At 37.7% G+C, this 25,554-nt stretch overlaps 1 protein-coding gene across 3 annotated transcripts; it reads right to left on the bottom strand.

The window, feature by feature from the left end:
* Nucleotides 1-2,392: 2,392 nt before the first annotated feature.
* On the bottom strand, nt 2,393-19,056 carry LOC147280272 (protein RAE1). 3 transcript variants are annotated; one of them, XM_086250354.1, is made up of 12 exons: nt 18,828-19,056; nt 18,653-18,708; nt 18,488-18,574; nt 18,127-18,204; nt 16,889-17,082; nt 16,484-16,625; nt 16,073-16,153; nt 14,123-14,251; nt 6,396-6,473; nt 5,992-6,063; nt 2,957-3,037; nt 2,393-2,867 (listed from the first exon to the last, which is right to left on the bottom strand). In XM_086250354.1, the coding sequence occupies exons 2-12, from the start codon at nt 18,701-18,703 to the stop codon at nt 2,820-2,822; spliced, it is 1,041 nt and encodes a 346-aa protein (XP_086106480.1). In that variant the 5' UTR covers nt 18,704-18,708; nt 18,828-19,056; the 3' UTR covers nt 2,393-2,819. The 3 variants fall into 3 exon arrangements, with proteins under 3 accessions (XP_086106480.1, XP_086106481.1, XP_086106482.1); XM_086250355.1 differs by lacking the exons at nt 18,653-18,708; nt 18,828-19,056 and having other exon boundaries at nt 18,127-18,250; XM_086250356.1 differs by lacking the exons at nt 2,393-2,867; nt 2,957-3,037; nt 5,992-6,063; ... (1 more) ...; nt 14,123-14,251; nt 16,073-16,153 and having other exon boundaries at nt 16,485-16,625; nt 16,885-17,082.
* Between the last annotated feature and the right edge of the window lie 6,498 nt (nt 19,057-25,554).

The following is a 25,554-nucleotide window of genomic DNA, read 5'->3' as shown; positions in this document are numbered from 1 at the left end:
ATAGAGCAACTGCATTCCTAATCCCCAAGGATTCCCAGACTTCTCCTTTCTCTTGCTCAACCCGTTTATACCAGGTAATCCACTCATTTATGACTGTCGGCCAAAAGGTTTGAGGTTTTTGAGATATCCAAGTTTCCTAGCGACCACCCTTGTAAAATGTGGAATAATCGACGAAAGAGGCTTGCATGATGGTATTGACTGGAGGAGAGATTGTGGTTTTGAAGCTCGGGCCTAATGTTGATGTGCGGTTTGGATAATCTGTGAGCTTGAGACAAGAATGGTGAAGAACCTCCATCCTCATGAAGGGGGAGAGGACAGTAACAATGGCTTCATTGAAAGCCTCTGCTTCCCTACCCATCTGCCCATAAACCTCGACTTTCCTTTGGTAAACCATTTTTGATGAATAAAAAGTATAAGTTAAGAGAATTCGATTTCTGAGAAAAGAAGAAAAGCAGAAGAATGATCAAAAAATTCAAGAAATATGAGAGTCAGAAATTTTGAAAGCGTGAGTAAGAAAGGGCGACTAAGTGTTGTATTTATACTCACAATTTTTGAAGCAAAAGGTTTCTCACAATTTTTGAAGCAAAAGGTTTGAGGGGGTGTAGAGCTTGGAATTTAAACAGCTATTTATTTATTGAGAAGTCGCAGAGGTTCAAAATCAATCAAAGTTAATGATGATGAACTTTAATGGAAACGGCGACATATTTTAAATGATAGGTCACGTTTTTTGATGAGAAGTGACGCCGCCTCTGCAATACGAGGAGACGCGCGTCCAATCGGGCCGCGCCACGTGGCATGAAGCGTGCGATAAAGCGGCTGTGAGAATTTAATGATACTGGGTTAATGTTTCCTTCCTCTGCGAGTCTTTCGCTCGAAGCGAAAAATAAAAAATAAAAGTCTCAAAAGTTACTTTGTTCACTACAACATTTTTGTTCGCTCGAGCCGAATTTTACTAAAGTCTTCGTTTTTTCGGCTAGACCAAGCCGAAATATACTCATACTTGGGGAGTAATGTTTATACCATGGATTTCAGAAGATTTAAATTAGGCCCAAGGGATTACTAGCCCAAGTCCGAAGCCCAATTTCAAGTTCCACTTGAGATGACCTTTGTGAGAATAGAATGCCTTGGCGAAAGAGTGTTTTTTCGGCTACATCAAACTGAGAATTTTATGGGTTAGGACTATTAGTATAGTGACACGTGGGCTTAAAAGGATGTCAAAAGCTGGTCAGCAGCTATCACAAAGGGATAAGTACAAGATCCCAGGAGTGTTTAGAGCCATACACATGGGGATAATCCAAAGGAAGACTGCTTAGGGTTTCAGGGCCCCAATCTGAGTATAAATACCAAAGTTATTGCCAAAGTGACCTCTCTCCAACAACTCACAAAAAACCCAGACTAGCCTCTGAATTTCTCTGCAAGATGATTTGAATCATTCATTTTGTCTGCTTTCTATTACTGTTAATGCCTTGGTCCTTTTTTGTTTATTGCAACTTCGTTTGTTATTGCACATTTAATAGCTCTATTTATATCTCTCATTTTTTTTCCTAGATTTAATGTGTTCCTTCATTTGAGAAATTAATCAAGGAAGCATTTATTTTCTCAATCATTAAGTGTTTATTATTAGTCCATTTTCATTTCTTTCCTTGAATGTTGTGATCTTTATTTATGGCCTGTGATCCCAATTGACTTTGTTGTCAGATTAATATTTAGTTTACTTACTCATTTTATTTCATTCACCATGAACAACATGAATACATGTTGACTTAGACAAAGGCTTTTAGCATTTAAAGTCTTGGAATGCCTAGACATAGAAAATAACCAACCATAGTCGTTTGATCCCCTTTTATTTTTATTTTATTTCACTCTATTTTAATTGTTTTTACAATCATTCCAAGTACGATCCATTACTTGGTGGCATGCCCCTCTCGCATAGATAAATCAATCCTATGAATCAAATCTAAGCCCAACCCATGAGCGAAGCATTTTTGGCCATAACACAAAGTGTCACAACCTATGAGAGTATTAAGCATATAGTCGCGCTAAGGTTTTGACAAGAACCCAGCCATAACCCAATGATGCGACTTAGACATTGATAAATAGAAGGACCGTATACTGCCTCGTTGAAATAAGTTCTCTCAAACTTCTATTTGATTTGGGAATCATGATACGAGTTGCTAAATGTCACTCGTGATCGGTGAGTACTCGACCAATTAGGAAGAGTTTCTAATTAATTGGAATGAGTTTCAATTAGTGATAATGGTGGATAATTCATCATCACAATGATTCCATTGTCATATCAAGTAGAACCTGGAGAGTCGCACACCATAGAGATAAAAAGTGAACTCAAGGAATTAGGATTGGGTAAAAGGTTAACCAACTCACTAGTACTTATTCTCTAACTAATAAGATTAATTAGGGAGAGGAGAATTAATTAACGATACTCACACATGTACATAATATACTACATCCACTCACGATCCAAAATTAGAGAAACAAAAATTGGACCCAAAAATCTACAAGGTCTTGGATTCTCAGCGCAAAGAAAAATTTCAAATCACATAACTTGATTTGAATAATTCATAGTATGCCATTTGCTGAAAAAAAAAAAAAAAAAAAAAAAAAAAAAAAAAAAAAAAAAAAAAAAAAAAGGGAAAATTTTGCAGTGCGATCAATGCCATTTGCAATATGACCCCGACCTTCCTACCTAAACTTCTACTCAGAGGGCCAGCCATGATCAGCTTCAATCACACATTGGTAACTATAAAATGTCACGTATAAACTAGAATAATTCATAGGATAACTAGCTGGTCAGGCCAGCTTCACTTTCTACCACCAGCAATTCGTGGCTTGCTTTTAACCTCCGATTCCTGCAGCCAAAGCAGCACATAACACTACAGGTTTGAGATTTTCAGGCCTTCAGGAAGAAAATTATTAAACAAGTATCATCAGAATATACCTGTGTCAAGTGAAGGAAAATGTAGTTCTTTGCTGTAGCAGGATTGTGGTTTTCTGCACCCTTACTCCAATCATAGCAAACCTGCAAAAACAATTTAGGAAAATAATTCCAATCTAATATTTAAATTACTAAATATATGTGGTCTGTTTGCTTGCATGTTGTGCAGCTAGCTTTACGATGGCAAGGTACAAAAGGAGATTGTATAAAGGATTATTATTTTATAAAAACAAAGACAAAAATGTATACACAGAAATTTTGGTAATAACGGCCATCTTTATATTCAAAGAGTTTACTACCTATAAATGAAGGTTTAAATGGTTGTACTCGGTTCCCCAAAATGTAAGTTAACACCTCCTCTGTACCACTTTATACCAGCCGGGAACATGACTCGTATAGTTGTATGCAATTACTGATGCAGGAGCCAAGTTTAAAGTTTTTTAAATCAGTCCATCCAAGTTCCAAGCACCACATGAAGAGTTTTTTTATTTTTTTATTTAATGAATGCAATTTACACATGAAGAGTCTCTTTATGTCACCTGTTCAAGACATTATGTGTTATGAGTTATGTCTCTTAGAATTCATAGGCGTATTAATGTGGGTCTTATTGTTCATGTATCAATGGCTCTATAAAAGGGCTGGTTTTGTAACCTATGGTGAAAGAAATCAGATTTTTCTGCTGGTGTGTGAAGCACGAGTTGACTTAGAGTGATTCCAAGCCACCTTCGGTGAGATGCCGAAGGCCAGTGTGATGCTGGAATTTTTCTATTTTTTATTGGAGTGATTCCAATACACTTTTGGTGTGATGCCAAAGGCCGGAGTGAATCCGGATCTCTATATTCTCTTCCCTACTCTTACTATTGTCCTACATCAATTACCAGTCATGTTCATCCCCCACATTTAAAAGAGAAAATCCAGAAAAATAAGAATGGTATTTTCTCTTTTCTAAACTAACAAATATCATACCATGATGAGTCCCATGACATTAACAGTTGAAAATGACATTTCAATTAGAACATGATACTAATTTAAGGGAAATTTAATCCTCAATAAACGGTTGAAAATGACGTTTGTTACTAGCAATGTAAGGCTAAATTCTCAAGGCATTGACACATTTGGCACTCAAATTATTGTAATTATGAATTATAGAAATAGGGATCTGCTGATAATACTGAGCAGAGAGGAAAATTTCAACCAATACTTATGCAAAGAAAAAGGGCTTTCGACTGAAAAGCCCCTAATACATACTTAAAACACTCAAAAACCACCATAAGAAGGATTTTCATTCTTAAGGAGAAGAAAAATGGGCTGAGCGCTTGGCACTGCACCGCAGTAGCACTTTTTTGAAATGCAGTTACACTGAGGCCCCGTTTGGTATGTAATTAAAAAATTATTTTAAAAAACTATGATTTATTTTGAAAATATGAATTTTGAGGAACAATTTTTATAATTTAAATCTGTTTGGTATGAAATAGCAAGTAAATTCATGATTTCTGTTATCCCCCACACAATTAATAAGCACACAGGTGATGAAAAATTCTCATTAATCCTAAAACAAAACGAAGCAGAATGACCATGGCTGGCGACTAGCAAGTTTTCCATGGCTTTCTCAGCAACCAAACAGAAAATTGGTTTTGCTTGCCTCTGGATCTGAGACTCTTCTGAAATCTGAAACTTCCTCTCTCTCTCTCTCTCTCTCTCTCTCTCTCTCTCTCTCTCTCTCTCTCTCTCTCTCTCTCTCTCTCTCGATGGTAGTGTGGGTTTGTGCTGTGTATCCTGGCCAACTACATAGAGGGACATGAAGCAGAGTTGGTGGTGAGGCAGAGAAGACGTGCAAAAGAAAAAAAAAAAATTTGAAAAACAATGTTTAATCATTTTAGAAAAGGGGTTGTTTTTGAATTTTTTTCAGATACTCATTTTCAAAAATAGTCTACCAAACACATTTTTAAAATTTAAAAACAATTTTGTGTTTTTAAATACAGAAAATGGTCTTTAAATAGAGTACCAAACGGACCCTTATATATCCCTTAAAAAAATCTCAAAATTGTAAATCTTAACCTCATGAATCCCCTAAAACATACTAAATCATACCTACACCCACTCAAATAAGACCCAACAACCAAAAAAAATTATCAACAAACATGTAGAAAATAGGAGGCAAAAAAGAATTTCTGCGCTGCAGTAACACTTGAAACTGTTACTGCACTACAGTAGTCAAGCGCTCGGGGAACAGTGCTGATCGGCACGGTTCTACAACAACGCGGAAGCGCATCCGTCAATGTGTTTTTGTCCTTGTGAGTAAAACAAAAATAAATGCGCTCACTTTTTAGTCTTCCAAAAAGGTTTTAGGGGGTTTTAAGTAGTTTTCTTATTAAAAATGCAGAGATATGAAATGGTAAAAAGAAAAATACACATACACAAACGAAGGATATGCCATTAGTGAGGTATTAGTGAGGGTGGAGGCTTAGAGCTGCTAGCGATGGAGACGATAAAGTTGGGTTTTGGATTTGGAGCTGGCAAAGACAGGAAATTGATTAGGACTTTGGTTGGGTTTTCTTCAAGGCTTTTATTTCTTTGTTTCTACCAGGAGGCGAGGGCTTTGGTTTCTTTTCTTTTCTCTTTTTAATTTTTATAGGAGGGGTTTTCTTTTCTGGAAGAGATAGGAGGGCTTTTGTTCTTAGATCAGGACATCTGATGCATTTTTATTTGCTTTTGAAAAATCCAGTCCAAAGGACGTAGTTTGCCCTTTGGGTTTTTAAAAAGAAACTACCCAAGAGGTGTACACAATACACCTCTTGGGTCAAGGTGCAGGTCGCAGCCTTTAAGAAAAGGGTGTCTGCCTCTTTCGACAATTGTGCAGCATCACAACACTTTAAGGCGCGCCTCATCAACATACTGCTATAGATTCCTCATACCTTGTTATTTGTGAATCGTGTGAATTTATGTGTGCATGTGTGAATGCAGAGAGAGAGAGAGAGAGAGAGAGAGAGAGAGAGATAAAGAGTATTGATTGCAAAATCACAAAGTAAGAGAATTACCGAGTATGCAAATATGGATCCATCATTGTTGAATGTACTGCAAGGTATAGGTTGACTGCACCTTGACATGGCCTGAAAATCAGGAAAACCCGTATTAGGCACCTATATGCATATAACTACAAAAGACCAAATGATCAGTTATAGACCAAATATATCCAAGATGGAGAGAGATAGGCAACGTGAGACCATAAAGGAAAATGATTTTTGTACAGAATTAATCATAACAAAGTAAATTTGACAGGTTAGTAGAACCTTTAACTGAGAGAGAGAGAGAGAGAGAGAGAGAGAGAGAGAGAGAGAGAGAGAGAGAGAGAGAGAGCAAAATCCAGAATAATTAAGAAGCTTGGAGTCTTGGCTATAATACAAAGACAAACGAAACAATATAAAATAGATGTGGGAGAAACCTTTAGTCTCTGTTTGCTGTCCTTATCCCAAAAATTAAAAGAACCATCAGAACCAGCAGTCGCAAATGTATGATACACCTGAAACAACAGACACAAAATGAGCTCTTCAATGACAAATAGTAATAAACAGAAAATGAATCCATAGAGTTTATTTAACATCTCTCTGAAATACATAACAAAAGAACCATAGAGAATGGGCAATGAGTGTTGCAAACAATATTTTGCACTGCATATAGAAAACGTTAAAACTATTAAGCATTCTCTGTCCTAATTTTGAAGTGAAATGATCACTGATTCAAATGTACTTCAAGTTCCAGGAGACATCATATAATAGAACAAAATATATCAACTGAAAGATATTGACAGAGTACTTAAAAGTTTGTGAATATGTCCACCTGTCCATTCATATAAAAATAAAAAATAAAAAATTCTAGATGCTATATAGCAGTGAGCTAGTTGATATACAAGTAATGTAATAATGAGGCAAAAAATTGTTTATATTGTAACAATGATATTAACCTCAGAAAAAGCAAAATGGTACCAAATCTTACTTATTCTAAGTTTAACCCCAAAAAGAAAGTGTAAACTATATTTTTGGTCCTTTTGTCTTGGCCTGAAATCATATTTGGTCCTCATGGTTTCAATTTTGCCAATTTAGCCCTTGTGTTTTATGTCATTTGCAATCTTAGTACATTTATGAAAATTTTTTCAAATCTAAACTATTAACTTATTTAAACTTGTGAGTTTTACCCAGAGTGACCGAAAATCATGTATGTATCATTGAATTTGATTTCCAAACAAGAATTCAAAGAAATCTCAAACTTAAAGTTCAAACCCTACAACTTTTGTGAGCCTCGATTTCTTTTGCAAACAAATACAAAAATTAAAATTAGTTTTAGAAATCCCATAAGATGGTTTTTCAAACCCCCAATGAAATAATTCTTGAAAACAAATGGATAACTTATCCTCAAAATTTGGGTTTTGTTAAAATTATCCTAAGATTGCAAGCAACATAAAACACAAGGACCAAATTGGTAAAATTGAAACCACGAGAACCAAATGTGATTTCTAGCCAAAACACAAGGACCAAAAATGTAGTTTACCCAAAAAGAAAAGTAAAACACATACCAGAGTTCTCAAAATCCAAAATAAAGTTATTTTAGAAAAACACCACAATCTTTAAACGACAAGGCTACTTCAGAAATTTTTGTTCCTCCTATCGACATAAAGAACCTGCACCTGTCTATTATTAAGGCATTCCCAGAATTCTTATGCATGATTAAATCAATATCTCTAACCAATGTTCTTGTTCATGAGAATCTTTTATTATTATGGCATATCCAGTAACGACACCTCTGGTATTTGAAAGAGCAGTGAAAGATGCTCTAAAGATATCTGAGATTGATACTTCAGAGCATTTAAGGTATCTGAAGCAGCACATCTAACTAAAAAAAAAGGTCCGGAGTTTTACTAGCAACAAACACCTCATGAATGATTTTTATTGGTGGAGACATCTTCAAGTGGTTCTGTCTCGTTAAGAAGGAGAAATGAGTAGCATTGAACATATACAACTTCATTGAATTACTAAATTAAAGCAATTGATAGTTTCCATTATTCTTGGTCATATTTCTTATTCCCAAAAGAAGACATCCCAAATTTAGGTGATGGAACTTGACCAAATCCACCTGAGTCCAAGTAAGACAAAATAGTAAAGTAAACATAATAATAAAACTAATTATTGGATTCTCATAAACTATGACAAGCTAACAAGAAAAAATTCTATTAATTATTAAAAATGAAAATCTTAAAAATTAGTTAATCCAAGGAATAGATAACACTTCGGTGTTTCGTTTGTTTGAATTAAAGACAGAGGGGTAATATATGGGAGAAAAGAAGGAAGCAGATGAGACATCAAACAGGTGAAGAAGAATACATGTGACTGAAACAGTTAGCGTGTATATAGGTTTTCCTTATTTAGCTAGGAATTAATGTCATAGCTGTATAGTTGACTTACCTTAAATGGTATTATGTATCCTGTATAAATATACCTTGAGATATATTAAAATTTTTTTTTTCAGCCATATTATCAAGTTGGTATCAGAGCCTAGAGATCTAGGTTTTCCAAAGTTTTTTTTTTGCGCTACAGTGCTCTACAGTGTCGCTGCTACAGTGTTGCCGCTACAGTACTGCTACAGTGTCGCCGCTACAGTACTGCGAAAAAAAAAAAAAAAATTTCTTTGTTCTTGCTGAAACCCTAACCTGAAGAATTGCTGCTGCCGCACCCTTCCAAGAGCAACTCTAGCTCTTCTCTTGTGCTGCTGCTAGCCTATCTTCCTTTCTTAAAATCCTAGCTAAACACCATCAACAAACCTTAGCCAAATAGTAAGGTGCCGATCAGCCAAGCCGAAACCCTAGCCTCAATCTTTCTTTGAAAAAAATCCTAGCCGCATCCTATGTCTGACGAAATTATCACTGCCTCTGCCAGCAAGACCCCTGTGATTTCTGAAAACAAGATGTCATCCATTGTGACTTTTCAGGAGACTTCTTCTCCAATCCATATCAAATTGGATGGTACTAATTATCGTATTTGGTCTAAGATTTTGGAGATGCATATTGCCGGCAGAAATAAGAAGGGCTATATTACAGGCAGGAAGGTTGCACCTGCAGAGACTGATCCGACCTATGATGAGTGGGAAGCTGCAGATGCCATAGTGAAGTCATGGCTCATCAACTCCATGACGCCCAATCTCATGTCTCATTTCGTTCAGTGTGGAACAGCGAAGGAGGTTTGGGATGCTGTTAAGAGGAGCTATCTTGATGCCTCTGACTCTTCTCAGGTTTATGAATTGATGAAGAAGACCTTTCAATTGCGTCAGGGTGGCCGACCTCTCACTGAGTACTATAATGAGCTGAACTCCATTTTCATGGAGTTAGATTATCGACGGCCTAATGATATGGAGTGTACAGCTGATGCTGAGAAACAGAGGAAGCGTATAGCTGAGGATCGGGTTTATATGTTTCTTGCAGGTCTTGATCACAGTTTGGATCAAGTTAGCAGTCGTGTTTTGGCTGCTTCTCCTTTACCAAGCCTGGAAGAAGCCTACTCACTGGTTCGTCGCGAAGCACAACGACAGGTCACCATGGGAACTGAAGATAGTTCTATGGCTTCAGCCCTGGTAGCCCAAAAAAGCAGCTTTCGGCCAGCCCCTCCTGCTGTTTCCTCTGAGCCTTCTGCTCGCCTCTGCACTTATTGCAATAGTACTCGACATACAGTGGATGTTTGCTGGAAGAAGCATGGTTACTCGGAGTGGTATAAGCTTAAGCAAGCCGAGAGAAGGAACAAGAAATCCTCTCAGTCTGCCCTTGTTGACACATGTCCCTCTTCTGCTTCTCAGGTCTCTCGAGTTTCTTCCCAAGGAGGAGGTTTGCATTTCTTTCTTCTACTAACACTTGGGTTATTGATTCAAGGGCTACTGATCATATGACTAGTAAGTCTTCCTTGTTCAGTTCTCTAATACCTCCGCCTGTTAAGTCTGTTCAGGTTGCCGATGGGACTCCCATGCCGATTACAGGGGCCGGGACTGTCTCTCTTTCTCCTTCATTCTCCATGTCTTCTGTTTTGCTTGCACCTAATCTCTCTAATAGTCTCCTCTCCATTAGCCAAATTACTAAAAGTCTTAATTGTTCTGTGACCTTTCATTCTACTCACTGTGTTTTTCAGGACAATCTCACGAAGATGACGATTGGCACTGGTAGGGAGAGAGGGGGTCTTTACTACTTAGAGGGGACCCGACAATTGCAGTCAGAGTCTAGCCGTGGGCTTCAAGTAGGAAGAGGAGGGTCTGAAAGGGAGAAGATTCTTTTATGGCATTGTCGTCTTGGACATCCATCGTTTGTCTATCTAGAACGTTTGTTTCCTAGGTTGTTTATCAATATTCCTGTTGCTAGTTTAAGGTATGAACAGTGCATTTATGCAAAAAACCATCGTGTTCCTTTTAAAGTGAGTTTCAATAAAAGCTCTATTCCTTTTTCATGTGTTTATACAGATGTTTGGGGTCCGTTTTCTACTCCTTCTGCTTCTGGTCATAAATATTTTGTGTCTTTTATTGATGACTGTACTCGGGTGAGCTGGGTGTACTTGCTAAAGTCTAAAAGTGATGTTATCCATGTTATTCCTAAATTTTACAAAATGATTATCACACAGTTTAATTCTCAGGTTCAGGTATTTCATTCTGACAAGGCTTTTTTACTCAAATACCACCTGAACTATAAAGGGTGTGCTCAAATACCACCCAAACTTTTTTTCTTGCCAATTTACCACCTGAACTTTCACATATTGACTAATTTACCACCTACCGTCATTTTAGTTAAATTTTCTGTTTATTTCAAGGGTATTTTCGTCATTTATATAAAAAAAGCATTTTAAATATTAAAAAAAAAATCTAATTAAACCCCCTAAAAAAAAAGGATATTTCCATTTTCTATTTTTTTTGTTTTTAATTTTTTTTCTAATTATATTTTAAAAAAAGTTTTTAAAATAATAATATTTTTTTATTGTATTCAAGGGTAAAATGGGAAGTTTAAGAAATTTTTTGATGATTTAACAGAAAAATGGATGTTAGGTGGCAAATTAGCACATATTAATAATTTCAGATGGTAAATTGGCAAGAAAAAAAGTTTGGGTGGTATTTGAGCACACCCCCTGTAGTTCAGGTGCTATTTGGGTAAAAAAGCCTTCTGACAATGGTCGTGAGTTTGTTAATCAGTCACTTACTGATTTCTATACACAACATGGCATCATCCACCAGACGACGTGTGCCTACACGCCACAACAGAACGGCATAGCAGAACGTAAGAACCGTCATCTTCTTGAGGTGGCACGGGCCTTATGTTTTACTATGCATGTTCCGAAACGCTTCTGGGCTGATGCTGTCATGACTGCTGTCTTTCTTATCAATAGAATGCCTGCTCGTATCATTGACTATCAGACCCCATTGCGGATGTTGTCACGATTTCACCCTATCCCTTCTGCCCTAAATCTTTGCCCTAGGGTCTTTGGTTGTGTTTGTTTTGTTCATGTTCACTCTCTTCATAGGGATAAACTTGATCCCCGTGCCCTTAGGTGTGTTTTTCTTGGTTACTCTAATTCTCAAAAGGGGTATAAATGTTTTCATCCTCCTACAGGTAAAATCTATGTGTCCATGGATGTTGAGTTTTGTGAGCGTGTGTCTTATTTTTCTGGGGAGGTCTCAATGGTACCTCTTCAGGGGGAGATTCGAAGTAAGGAAGAGGAACAATTGTGGTTGGATGAAAAGAGATTGTGGATTTCGGGTAAGGGGGAGGATTCAGCTGTTTCGGGTTCTGATCCTGTGATGGCTGAATCCGAACCTGAGGAAAGGCCGGCCCGGTTGTTCCAAAAAGGCTATACTAGGAGAAACAAAGTTACTACTGCTGTGCCTCCCTCTAATTTCAGTACTCCTCTTGATGATACTACCATGCCATCGGATGACTCTTCTAAGATCGACTCTGAGGTACATGTTTCTTTCCCTATAGCTTCAGTTTCAGATACTGATTTGAATCCTAACCCTGTAACTTCAGAATCTGCTGACTTGGATTCACAAGTTGGTGGTCCGGATAGAAGATATCCCCTTCGTGAACGTAGAGAGCCTGATAGGTTGGGCTTCTCTAAATCATCTTCTAATGTAGTTTATCCTATGTCAGATTTTGTCTCTTATCATCGTTTGTCTAAGTCTCACCTTGCTTTTGCCCTTCAGTTGTCTTCTGTTTCTGTTCCTAGTCATTTTCAGGAAGCTCTTGGAGATCCCAAGTGGAAGTCTGCTATGGTAGAAGAAATGAAGGCACTCCAGAAGAATTCTACTTGGGAGATGGTCGAGTTACCTCAGGAAAAGAAGACAGTAGGGTGTAAGTGGGTATTTACAGTGAAATATAAATCAGATGGTACAGTTGACGGGTACAAGGCTAGACTGGTTGCCAAGGGTTACACCCAGACTTATGGGATTGACTATCGAGAGACCTTTGCTCCTGTGGCCAAGATAAACACTGTTAGAGTCATACTTTCTCTTGCAGCTAATTTGGATTGGTCATTACGACAGTTTGATGTGAAGAATGCTTTTCTTCATGGTGATCTGATAGAGGAGGTGTATATGGATCCTCCTCCAGGATTTACACCGAAAGGAGGCAAGGTATGCAAGCTGAAGAAGGCGCTTTATGGACTGAAACAGTCGCCGAGGGCTTGGTTTGGCAGATTAAGCCACTCAATGAAGGCATATGGTTTTAAGCAAGCCTTGGCAGATCACACCCTGTTCTATAAACGAGATGGTGATGATATTACCTTGCTTATTGTTTATGTTGATGACATGATTGTTACAGGTAGTAATCCAAGTAAGATAGAGAAGCTTCAGGGTTATTTGGCTAAGGAATTTGAAATGAAGGATTTAGGAGCTCTAAAATACTTCTTGGGCATTGAAGTGTCTCGGTCCAAGCAAGGAATTTTCCTCTCTCAACGGAAGTATACATTAGATCTCTTGGCTAAAACTGGTAACTCTGCCTGTGAACCTGTGGATACTCCTATTGAGGTGAATCATGGTCTGACTATCTATCCTGATCAGGTTCCGACAAACAAGGAAAGGTATCAGAGGCTAGTAGGGAAGTTGATCTATCTAGCTCATACTAGGCCTGACATATCATATGCAGTTAGTGTTGTGAGTCAATTCATGCATAATCCGAGCAACCGACACATGGATGCAGTGAATCGTATTTTGGCTTATCTAAAGTCCTCTCCAGGTAAAGGTATTATGTTCTCCAGGCATGGACACCTAGATATTGTGGGATACACTGATTCAGACTTTGCTGGGTCCAGATTGGATAGGAAGTCTACTTCAGGGTATGTGTCATTTGTTGGAGGAAATTTGGTGACTTGGCGGAGTAAGAAACAGAATGTGGTATCACTGTCTAGTGCAGAAGTTGAATACCGTGCCCTTCATCATGCAACTACAGAGATTACTTAGCTCAAAATTCTCTTAAGTGAACTCGGGTATGGTCCTCAAAAACCGATGATGCTCTTTTGTGATAACACGGCGGCTATTGAGATTGCTAATAATCCTGTACAGCACGATCGAACCAAGCATGTTGAACTTGACAGGAACTACATCAAGGATAATCTAGATGCTGGTGTGATAGAGGTTCCTTATATTAGGAGTGCGGATCAGCTGGCTGATATGATGACTCATGCTGTTGCTAGTGGTCCATTCCATGCATCGCTATCCAAGTTGGGCATGAGCGATATCTATGCACCAACTTGAGGGGGAGAGTTAGCGTGTATATAGGTTTTCCTTATTTAGTTAGGAATTAATGTCATAGCTGTATAGTTGACTTACCTTAAATGGTATTATGTATCCTGTATAAATATACCTTGAAATATATTAAAAAAAATTTTTCAGCCATATTATCAAGTGAAACTAAAAACTAAAAACTACTTGGAAATGTTTTTAGTTTTTAACTTTAGTTTATCAACCTTTCTAATATATTTTTCTCCTTTATCATCTCTTTTCTTTCCTTTATCATCTCTTTTCTTTCCTTTATCCTTCTCTATCTTTAATTTAAAAAAATAAATAAATAAAAAAAAAATGTTATTAAGTATACACTCAGCAAATTGTCCAGGAATATCTGAAAAAGGAAAAGAAAAGGAATGGCAATGCAAATCTTACAGGATGGAAGTTCAGAGAGTTGACTGAGTATATCTCATTGCCCTCTCTGTGGCATTTGAACGTAAAGTTTTTACTTTGTTGTGCGTCATCCAGATGATGTACACCAACCCTACCCTCAATGGAGCCAACCTGGTCAAAGCACAGTGTCCAAAACATAATTAATATATCAATTATTCAGAGAAGATAATAGTTACTAAGTGCTAGAATATAAAATAATTGTTGGCCCACATATAGCTTAAGCTTTTGGAAATAGAGGTAAACCACCAACTTTGTCATGGTATCAGCGCGGAGATCCTGAGTGAATCCCTGCCATTGCAAAACCCCCTAAAATAAGTTGAATTCCCCATGTTGAGCTCTAACGGTGAGAGACGCACATGTGGAAGGGAGTGTTAGAATATCAAATCATTGTTGGCCCACACCCTACCAGTTTAAACTTTGGGAATCCCGGTTAGCCAACAACTTTATTATGGCATCAGAGTGAGAATCCTGAATTAAGATCCCTACAATTGCAAAACCTCCCAATATAATTTGAATTCCTCATAATGGGCTCTAATGGCGGAGGGAGTCACATGTGAGGGGGAGTGTTAGAATACAGAATAATAGTTAGCCCACTTCCTAACTTAAGCTTTTGGGAAAATTGGTAAACAACCAACTTTATCATCAAGAAAAAAGGGGAAAAAAAAAATAATATGCGTGATACTATATCAAACTCAATAGATATGATTGAAGAAAGAAAATATAATGGACAATAGAACTGATGGATTTTTGTGATGTGCACAAATTACCAAAGAGCTATATCTTTTTATAAAACAAACATGCTTTCATTAAATGAAGATAAAGAGTGCAGGAATACAATATGGTGGACAAGATGTCCACTATCCTAAATGATCCTAGATTACATGCTCTAAGATATTATAAAGACTAACAAACAGAGTACAACAGTGCAACAGTGTAGCAAAATCAGCAAGAACGAGGCCCTAAGACACAAAAGCCATCCAATTAGACATAATTACAAAATTCAAGAAGTCCCTGAATTCTGGAGCAACTGACACCCATAATGATGCTCAAAACTGAAATCTCTCCCACAAATTGTCCACCTCTTCCCCACTAACATCATCAAAAATCCTTTTATTTCTCTCCATCCAAACTACCCACAAAACAGCCATCACAGCACATCTCCCATATATTTGAAACATTAGATAAAATTGTATCTGAAAAGGTTTTGAAAGAACTATACATAATGAATTCTAAATCCATGTATTTTCTTTTTTTTCTTCTAATACTCATAGAGAACTAAACTTCTAATCATAAATTAACATGAAATATACATTTTGAAGAGATAAGACTGCCCAATTGAGCTGAATAGTCCAAACATTTGGTAATTTACATGCATTAAAACTTCCTTCGGCCCTCACTCTATGTCAAAGAGTGAAACAAAAGTAGTGCAGGAAAAGACATTTACTTTCTTGCAGTAATGACTAATGAATACCAACAAAAAGAAGGGATTCCACAACCATCCCCCTCAACTCACCCCAACACCAAGCATGCACAAACATGAGAAAGGAAAAAAAAAAAAAAAAAAAAAAAAAAAAAAAGAGGGAAAAAACTTAAAAGTTCCCAATGTTAAAGAATCAAACAATCACCCAGGCAATGTCCAATTTCAAGGCTATATAAAAGCTCTGCCTCTAATCACCTTAACGTGAATTAAATTCCATTCATAAATAATAAAGCATACAATGAATGATAAATTTCATGTTCAATGAGAAAATTCATGCAAGAATATGATATTCAGTTTGACATTCTAAGCAAGCTATTTGAAAGAAGAGAACTATTCACAGACAGAGAGATTATTAGAAGCCAACTGAAAACTGAAAAGACATAAGAAGGAAATAAAAAAGGAAAGAAAGAATGAAAGAGCAAAAAGGATTTAAAGGAGGCATTAACACTGACCAAGAATCCTTGCTGATCAGGAAATGCAGCAACACACCTTGTCTGATACTTTAGAGGCGAAGTGATCCTCTTGAACTCAGTCTGTTGGTTATTGGCAACAATTGGAATTGAAGGCAAAACATAGAACATCCATGAAAGTAAGCAAATAAAATATGAGAATCTCACAGATACCCAAATGCAATTTTGTATTAAAAAGTGATTGACTGAAGTTGAAGACTATAAAATAGATCGAAGCTCATCCTCAAAATCCCACAAAAAATAATTAAAGTCCAATATAAATGTTAATCTGGAAACTAAGAGTAAACAAAGTTATTGAAGAAATAGTTTTCCTTTTAAATTTAAATTTATTCTTATTTTTTAAAATGGATAAAATAAATGTTATCTGATAACTCCTGAAAAATAATTTGTTACCTGTGGGTTCTGCAAGTTAAAAACAATCAGATTCCTATCTGCAGTGCCAACAACCATTAGAGGGTATCTCACTGTCAGTGCATAGCAGCGTTCAGGGAGTTGTTGGGTATGCACTGGATTTGGCTGCCTCGTATCCCAATATCTGAAGACAGACAGCAAAGATCATACATAAAAAAGCCAAAAACTCGATATCAAGGCAAAATGACAAAGCTTTAATATACAAGACATCAACAACTTGAAGAAACTTAGTTGTCAGAGCATGAGACAATTAGGTAACATAGAAGAAAATGTAGGAGCAAAAGGGTGTAGATTGGCAAGAGTAAAGCACAACATTCTCTACTGCGCTACTGCCCATAACCTTGAATGAATCATTTTAACAACAAATTATATGCTTTACTTACTTACTTCAGAGTCTTGTCCCAGCTTCCGGTGACTAAGAGGTTCATCTCAGGGACCCAAGCAATCTCTTTGATGGGTGCATCATGCATGGCAACAGTCATTGGTTGGCCGCCAGACATCAAAGGCCACATCTTAACTTGCTTGTCACAACCTCCAGAGAACACAGTCGTCCCATCATCCTTCCATGTTGAGCACAAAACCTACATAGATAGTCATATATTACAATTTGTATACTGAGTGAAGAATCATACTATAAACTGCTGACCAGCTTAAACAAAGAAAATGAAAGAAAAAGAAAAGAGAAGTCACAATTTATATCACAGAATTTCCTTAGATGACATATATTGTAATATCCAATTTTCTCAAATACATTTAAATACACATGCACGTTGCACACACTTTTAAGTAAATATGTATAAATCTCTCCGAAATAATGATCCTCTTTTTGTTTATTTCACGTAACACTGTTCTGACCCTGATGCATCCACAATATCTAGAAGCAAACAGCATAAACTGTATATCTTTCTTTCCAGCCAGGATAGGGCTGAGTCACTATGAAGAGCAGAAGTTACGAATTTCCAATATAACAATACTCCCTTCAGCAGACTAGTGGTGGAGCCAAGAATTCATTCTTGGGGGTACAATATGAAATATACCAATAGCTAGAAAGGCCAAGAATCGTATAAGAGGGCCATGACCACACCTAACCTCCCCTAGCTCCACAAGAGGAGTTGACTACAGGGTCAAAAGTTCCAAGTGCAACTTCTACAAGTAAAGGCAGATCATCTATCATTTAAAACCCGAACAGGTGTTTTAAACTCGTACCATTGTTGTAATTGAAACTTATAATTGACTCAGTGAAAGCCACAGTATATATATATATATATATATATATTTCATCATTCATAATTTCAGTAGACATTGGAATTCATGCTTGAGCGACCAAATAATTTTACTACTGAACTTATTTAATGTAATATGAGGGGGGAAGGGGAGAGGGGGAGAGGGGGAGAGGGAGAGAGAGAGAGAGAGAGAGAGAGAGAGAGAGTAATGTGATCTAACACCTAAATATAGCCTCACTTGAATAGGTCAATAGCAAAGAATCTAATTGCAAGGAACCCTTAACATACTAAGTACTTCTTTTATCATTATGTATAAATAAAATTTAAGATAAAAGCCAAAATAAAATCAAACAAAATAAAATAGAGAAGTTGGCCTAAACAATGTGGAATCAAATATGTTACCGGTTGTTCATGCGACATTGCTGTCTTAGGCATAGTTGCAATACTTGCTCCACTCTGGTGTATCTCCCAACATCGCACCTAAAGGCAGGCATATCAACAGTAATTCCTAAATCCTAATAATCCTCTGTTTGGTTGCCAAGAAAAATAAATTATGAATGCCGTACCGTGAATCACATAAAAATATTGTAGCAAATAATATATAGTAAACATCATATAGCCGTGTAACCCGAGTTGTCTGAATTAACCACAAGTCGGATAACATGGTCACAGAAATGCTAAAATAACCTTATGAGCAACCAAACAGAATCTAAAGCCATATACCTGAAAAAGAAAACAGAGAAGAAGAAGAAGAGAATCTAACCTGGTTGTCCCAGGAGGTGGCGACCAGAATGTTGGCTTTGGGACTAAAACTGAGGCTTGAAATGGAGTCGCTTGGAGGTTGAGCGACCTATTAAAATCAAACTAAATTAACGAATAACATAAATACAAGAAAATTGAAGAATAACTGGAACTTCATCCAACTTACCTCAAAAGACTTGTTTGGATTTGGATTGGAAGCAGCCATGAACGTCGACATTGAAGCTGCACTCAAGGTGTGTAGTAGTGACAATGGCTTATTAGTTATTATTTTGCAATTTTCTAATTTCAAAGAAAATAAAGAAAATATAAGTAAAATCGCAGAGAGAGAGAGAGAGAGTTACCTTCTGAGAAGTAGATGAAACTAAACCAAAACCAGGAGCTGATTGATGTTTGCAGGCATGGAAAATTGGAGAGAGCAGTAGAGTAGAAATAAATAAAGGAGAGACCGAGTGAGTACAAATAAATGGGAATTAGTTTCTAAATTCCTCTACAGTCCTAACGTCTTAGCTTTTAGGTCTTACGGGCAAATCTAGGGTGGGAATAGCTCGTTTTTATCGGCCATTATCGGCTAACAAATTTATTATTAGTCAGTCGATAATTCTACTAACAATCGACCCACCAAATTGAGTTGATAATATCAAATGTAAATAATTATAAACCTCCTAATTAGAGAAAAAATCTTTCATAACCCCCACCCAAAATCTACCTCTCCCATAACCCCCAATCTTATACTTAATATTTTCCTAAACCCCCTAGTCAACTAATATCCAGCTAAGTTTGACTTCCTATCTTTTAATTTTCCAGTTTTACCCCTTTTATTTACTTTTAATTTTTATAAAATTTTAATTATGTTTTTTTTGGTACCCGCTTCCTTCCCTTGCCCTCCACTTTCCACGAAACCCAACAACAGCAACGGATCAACCCAGGCAGACCCAAGCTCCTCTGTCGGTGATCTCCATTTTCCGGTAGCGTCGCGGTCTAACTCTGGCACCAATAGCTTCCTCTCCTCGCGACGAACACGGTGGTGCCCACCGATCATCCAACCGACCCTCGACGGCGATGGAACGACGCCAAACAGCAGCGAAGCCTCCGCCGGCGATCTCTCTTTTCCGGTAGCGTCGCAACCTAGCTCTGGCACCAATATGTTCCTCTCTTCACACTGAGTCTCTCCATGCCATTTCCTCACTCCGACCACAACTGGGCACGGCTTTTGCGAAGCTACAAAGCTGCGGCTTCTCCGACGGTTTTTGGGCCGATTCCGGTGGTGTTTTCTGTCGATCCAGGTATCAATCTTTGTCCCCTCGACCTGCTCTTGCTATTGGTTGGGTTGTTTTAACTCAAATCTTGGTTTTCAGGTTGGTTTGCCGCTGCAACCGCTAGATCCGCCACTTGTGGCGGCGGGTTGGGTGTTTTTTTTTGCTGTTCAGCCTCCCCCGAATCCTAAAAGCTCAATTCGAGGTCCGAGAATATTTTTGGGTGAGTTCTGTAATTTTCTGTGTGTTGATTGGGGCTGGGCAGCCACCGTGTGTGGTGGTCACCGCCCGACTCGGCCGTTGAACGATCAATTTTATGAACCCTGTTTGATTTGTTGAACTGTCTGGTCTTAAACAGGTACCTCGGCGATTAAAAAGTGCAACTGAATTCAACAAATTCAGTTTCAGTTTCTAACTTAATTAGTGTAACTGTGTAAATTCAGTTTCAGTTCTAGAAAATTTAGTTTCACTTTCTGAAAATTCAGTTTCACCCCAAATTCAGTTCTAGCTTAATTATGTTAATCGGATAGAAATGTGGGTTTTTTAATTGATTTATAAGTATATACAAATTTACTTAATTTATTGATTAAACAGTTTCAGTTCGTGAAACAGTTTCAGTTCTTGAAACAGTTTCAGTTCTGAAACAGTTTCAGTTCGTGAAACATGAGTTTTAAATGAACTTTGAATGAAATTATGGTTCTGAAATATGATGAATCAAATTTGCAGGTAGAAACAGATCGAGGCAGTGGCGACTGTTGTGAGATCCCGTATCTTTCAAAGTTTTATTTTAAATATTTTGAGAATTTATTTGATCATTTTAAGAATTTATTTGGAAATTAAAAGGGTTTTGGATTTATTATAAATATTATTTTAAAAGGAGATTGACCCAAAGTTTACTTTTAAAATTAGTAGACTTTTGATTTTGATTTTGGGTCCGTTGGATAGATTTTGAGTCTACGAGTTCGTAGACACGAAGCACGCATAAATCAGAGTTACGGTTTAAGAGATACGGGCATTTGAAAGGAGGGGCAATTTCGTAATTTTGCATGAGTAAGTTATAAATATCCAAATCCAGAAATTTCTGGATTCACTCTCTCTCTCCCCTCTCTCGCGTCTCCCCTCTCTCTTCTCTCTCTACCTCCGCCCGCCTTCTCCCCTCGGCAGACTCGCCGTCCGGCCACCTCTCGACCGGAGACGGGTACCGGCGAGTTCCCCTCGCCGTCGCCGACCCCCAGCGGCCCTTCCCATCGTCGGCCGACCGCCGAAGACGGAGAATCGGCGCGAGACAGAAATCGATCTCGTCGACAATCCACCGATCCCGTAGGAGTTACGACGTCGGACCGGTCGGGTCTTCTTTTTCTCATCGTGGCGAGCCTGAAGGTGGTCTCCGATTATCCAACCGACTTCCACCGCCGCCGTTTCGAAGGAGAGAAGCAGTCGGTGGCTCCCGGCGGCGATGCTGCTTTTCCGGCGGTGTCTTGCCGCTCTGAGGGTATGGTTAGTCCCCTCTCGCTGAACTGAACACATGGGTGTGTTCGGATGAAGTCAATGGGGCCGGAATCGGAAAGCCCCCAATCCAAACGCCACTGCCACCTTCGTCTGCGGCGATTCCGGCCACTCTTGGCCGCAGGTTTAGGTGAGTTTTGCTTCCCTCTGGGTGTTTTTGTTATTGGCTGGATTAAAATTGTGTAATTAGTTGTAAACTAGGAAATTGCAGGTGAGGCACCCACTGCCACTGCGAGCTCCGCCGCATGTGACAGTGCTGGTGATCCTATTTCGATGGTTTTGTGTTCTTTTCTGCAAATTTGGGTTTGTTTGTGATGGACTGCAACTGGTTGATAGCTTGAGAATTATGAATTCGCGTTTGAGTAGGAAATATGGTGTGGGCAACCACCATTTGTGGCAGCCGACCCTATTTCCGGCCATTGTTCATATTTATAGTAATTTGTTTACGGACTCTGATTTAGGTTGTGGGCCGCTGACATCATTGAGCTTGATTTGATTGAAATAGGTGAATTGCCATGGTTGAAATAGTGGTGTTAATGGTTTTGCTGATTGTGGATTGATAATTGATTTCCTGGTTAAATGAATTTAATTTAGTTTGGTTTTGTTAATTGAGATATAGGATGACTCAGTTAATTATAACTTCGGTATATTGAATCAAATGGTAGCTCTGGGATTGAATTAATGATATATTCAGTATGAATTGAATAATTGGATTAGTATAGAATGCTAAGTGAATAATTGTACTATTGTGGAATGTTATATGGTTTTGCTATAAATGGAAAATGAAACCGGATTATTATGAAATGTTATTTGGTCTATTGATCTAGTTGGAGATTCCATAATTGAAACTTGAGAATTAGATTGATGGGTTGCTTGTTAATTAAATAATTGGATCATTGTGATTGCGGGTTTATGGATGATGTTTTGTCATTATTGAATGCACATGAGATTATGTTTAATTTAAGTTATCTCACACGAGTTTCATAGCTTACTGGGTTTCGTGTAACCCGATGAACCATTCCACGATCCAGGGGTTTGTTTTGTAGATTAACTAAGTTGAGGAGTCGGCGTGGAGAGGACAAGGCAGTGAGGCTAGTTCAAATATAAAAATAAATATTAATTGTTTTAATATACCGATTTCACTCTAGGACGAGCTTTCTGAATCGAAGTGAGCCTCGGACAAGTTTCTTTTTAAGTTTGAGATTTATTCAGTAAAGTAACTCGGAAGCTTATCGATTTGGAAAATAAATGATTATATTTGAATTATTATGAGTACTTATGTTATATTAAAAAGTTTTGTTAAATGTTTTAAGTTTTAGAGCTTAAGGGTTAATAAATGTTTAAACAAATTATTTAAATGCCGTCTAAGTACCCACCGGTTATTAAGTAGGTCTTTGGGACCCATCACGGCACACACATAGGCTTTGGGCCGTGTGCCGGGATGCCTCGCCCTTTGGGGGTAGTCTACGTGCACGTACGGCACTTTGGCTTGTTGTACGACGGCGATTTGACGGTACACGGGCCACTATAAGTCCACTTGTATGACGGCGATTCGACGGTACAAGGGACACCCTAAATCCACTCGCATGACGGCGTTGCGACGGTGTGGGTGGAAGGGCAATCTAAGTGCACGTACGATACTTTGGCTTGTTGTATGACGGCGATTCGACGGTACACGGGCCACTATAAGTCCACTTGTATGACGGCGATTCGACGGTACAAGGGACACCCTAAATCCACTCGCATGACGGCGTTGCGACGGTGTGGGTGGAAGGGCAATTTAAGAGCACGTACGACACTTTGGCTTATTGTACGACGGCGATTCGACGGTACAAGGGCCATCGTGTGTCCACTTGTACGACGGCGTTGCGACGGTACAAGGGACACCGTAGTCCACTCGCATGACGGCGTTGCGACGGTGCGGGTGGAAGGTTATGTAGACGATCCACTTGGTGCGACAGTTTTGTAACGGTACCAGTGTGGAGCCCGTCGAATGGGTACTTATATGGCCAACGATATTACCACAAAATTTTATTTGATAAAAACATTTTTAGTTATTCTTTTTATCAGTTCAAAACGTAGTTTTAAAAATTGGGAGTTTTCAAAGAGAATGAGTAGTTTTATAAAATGGTTTTCAAATGAAAAGTTTTGGAGTTATTTGGTCCAATCACTGAGAGTTTTTCTCAAAATTTTGTTTTTGACGTTCCCCCAGGTAGTAGCGACCACCGAGGTCGGACCGTACCATGTCGATGCAGCAGGACCCATTTTAATTTGATTTAATCGGATTTATACAGTAAAATTTTACATAAATGTTTTGGGCTCACACTATGATTTATCAGATATATTTATTTATTATGTTAATTGCATGGCTCATTCTTTAAAAAGATGTTTAAATGTCAAGGTTTCAGTGCATTTATGAGCCTGAGGTTCGGGTCGTTACAACTGTCGTGTACTCGTCGTGCGTGAGGTGATCGGACGACGTTGTATTGTTGGCTACTCCTCTCATCTCAATGACTTGTTGTACTGTTGGCTACTCCTCTCATCTCAATGACTTGTTGTATTGTTGGTTTTTTTTTTTTTGATAAGGTTGCTGTGTTCTTTTTAGTGAAACGAAATTCAGTAAAGGTGTAACTGTTTTAGTGAAGTGTAATTATTTTAGTAAAGGTGTAATTATTTTTTAATTAAGGTGTAATTGCATTTTAGTCGAGGTGTAATTGTTTCATCACTTTATTCAGTTTCAGTAAGTGAACTCATAACTGAATTCTTCAATTTAGTGTAACTGAATTTCTGAAATTCAGTTTCAGTGTAATTGAATTCTTGAAATTCAGTTTCAGTGTAACTGAATTTTTGAAATTCAGTTTCAGTGTAATGAAATTCAATTTCAGTGATTGATTTTAGTTTTAGTGAAATATTGAGTTTTAGCAAAAACTTCAATTCCAAAAAAAAAAAAAAACAGTTTCACCAAAATACAGTTACATTGACGTCAGCATGCGTCAGCGCGCGTCAGAAGGGTAATTTAGGATTATAAGTTTTAGGGGGTTTTGAAAGAGTTTCTAGATGAGTGGGGGTTTAGACAAATTTTTTTGGTGAGTAGGGTGTTTAAAATTAGGCACTATAATATCAACCAATTTATTAAAATTGGTTCGGATGTTGATTTTAAAATTAATAAAATGTTGGTTTAATAATTTCAACCGACCCACTTATATCGACTTTATCAACAACCTAAATGGGTCAGTTGTTGGTTATCAAAATTGTCTTATCAACCTTATTGGGTCGGGTCAGTTGTTTGATCGATATGCAACAGACGACCCATTCCCACCTCTACAGGCAACAATGGAGGTTGTCTTGAGAAATTCTACAAACACCCAATTATGATTTGGCACCCAATTTATCTGAAGACTGCTCTTTTTTATTATTTTTTGTGTTTTTTTTTATTCTATCTGAAAGTACTTCATTGAAAGGCCCGAAGGGCAATTGAAAACAAAGAGGCCCAAAGGCACACAAACAGCTCAAGAGACTCGGCCCAAAGAAAGCGACAGATAAACATATAAGAAAAGAAAAAACATAGCAGACAACAAGTAAGAAAGTTAACTTTTTTTTTTTTGGGCCAAGAAAGTTGAACTACTTTTTTTTTTTTGGTAATTTAGCTTGGTTTAAGTAGCTTGGTTGTTGTTTATGTTCAATCATAGATGCCTTAATTTTTTAATTGAAATTTTATCTTCATTAATTTTGAGTGTTTTATTTACTTTGAGTTTTGGGTTGGTGAAGTACTATGTTGATCGAGCTTGGTTTTAAATTCGTGTATGTCAAGAATAGTGTGTGTTGATAAGTCCAAAGGCTGTCAATGGCGTGTGCATGCTTGTAGGTGCTTGAATAATGGCTTTTTATACATTAGGAATTTGAATTATGTTCATACCTGTGGTAGTTTAATTCATGAGTTAAAAAACAAATTGATGGGGTGACGTCAGACAGTTTCTACTCTTGTGAAGGAGAAGGTCTGTGCAAAAACCCTTTGATGAGGCCTATAGATATTATGAATAATTTGAAACATGATTATGGTTTGGATGTTTCATATAATATTTGCACAACGTTCCATTCATGGTAATAAGAGCTGATCATCTTATGCTAGATATATTGAAGCTTATATGTTGATTCTTTGAAGCAACCTAATCCAGGGTTAGTTGTACAGCTTGAATGTGATGATGATAATTGTTTTGTCCGTTTATTCATTTCTTACAAAGCTTGTATAGATGAATTTCAGTACATGCGCCCTATTTTGTTTGTAGATGCAACTTTTCTGAAGAACAAA

This window comes from Dryas octopetala, chromosome 7, assembly GCF_963921425.1.
Source record: "Dryas octopetala chromosome 7, drDryOcto1.1, whole genome shotgun sequence".
In the NCBI taxonomy this organism is placed as follows: Eukaryota; Viridiplantae; Streptophyta; class Magnoliopsida; order Rosales; family Rosaceae; genus Dryas; species Dryas octopetala.
The sequence above is the reverse complement of the archived record's forward strand: the minus strand, read 5'-3'. Positions and strand labels throughout refer to the sequence as shown.

Bases quoted from the DNA above. Each gene is read 5' to 3' on its own strand.
- LOC147280272 (XM_086250354.1), bottom strand. From the start codon at position 18,703: ATGTCGACGTTCATGGCTGCTTCCAATCCAAATCCAAACAAGTCTTTT. The intron at 17,083-18,126 runs GTAACATATTTG...CTATCTATGTAG, and splicing joins CAATGTCGCATGAACAACCG to GTTTTGTGCTCAACATGGAA. The intron at 16,154-16,483 runs GTAACAAATTAT...AATAACCAACAG, and splicing joins TTAACTTGCAGAACCCACAG to ACTGAGTTCAAGAGGATCAC.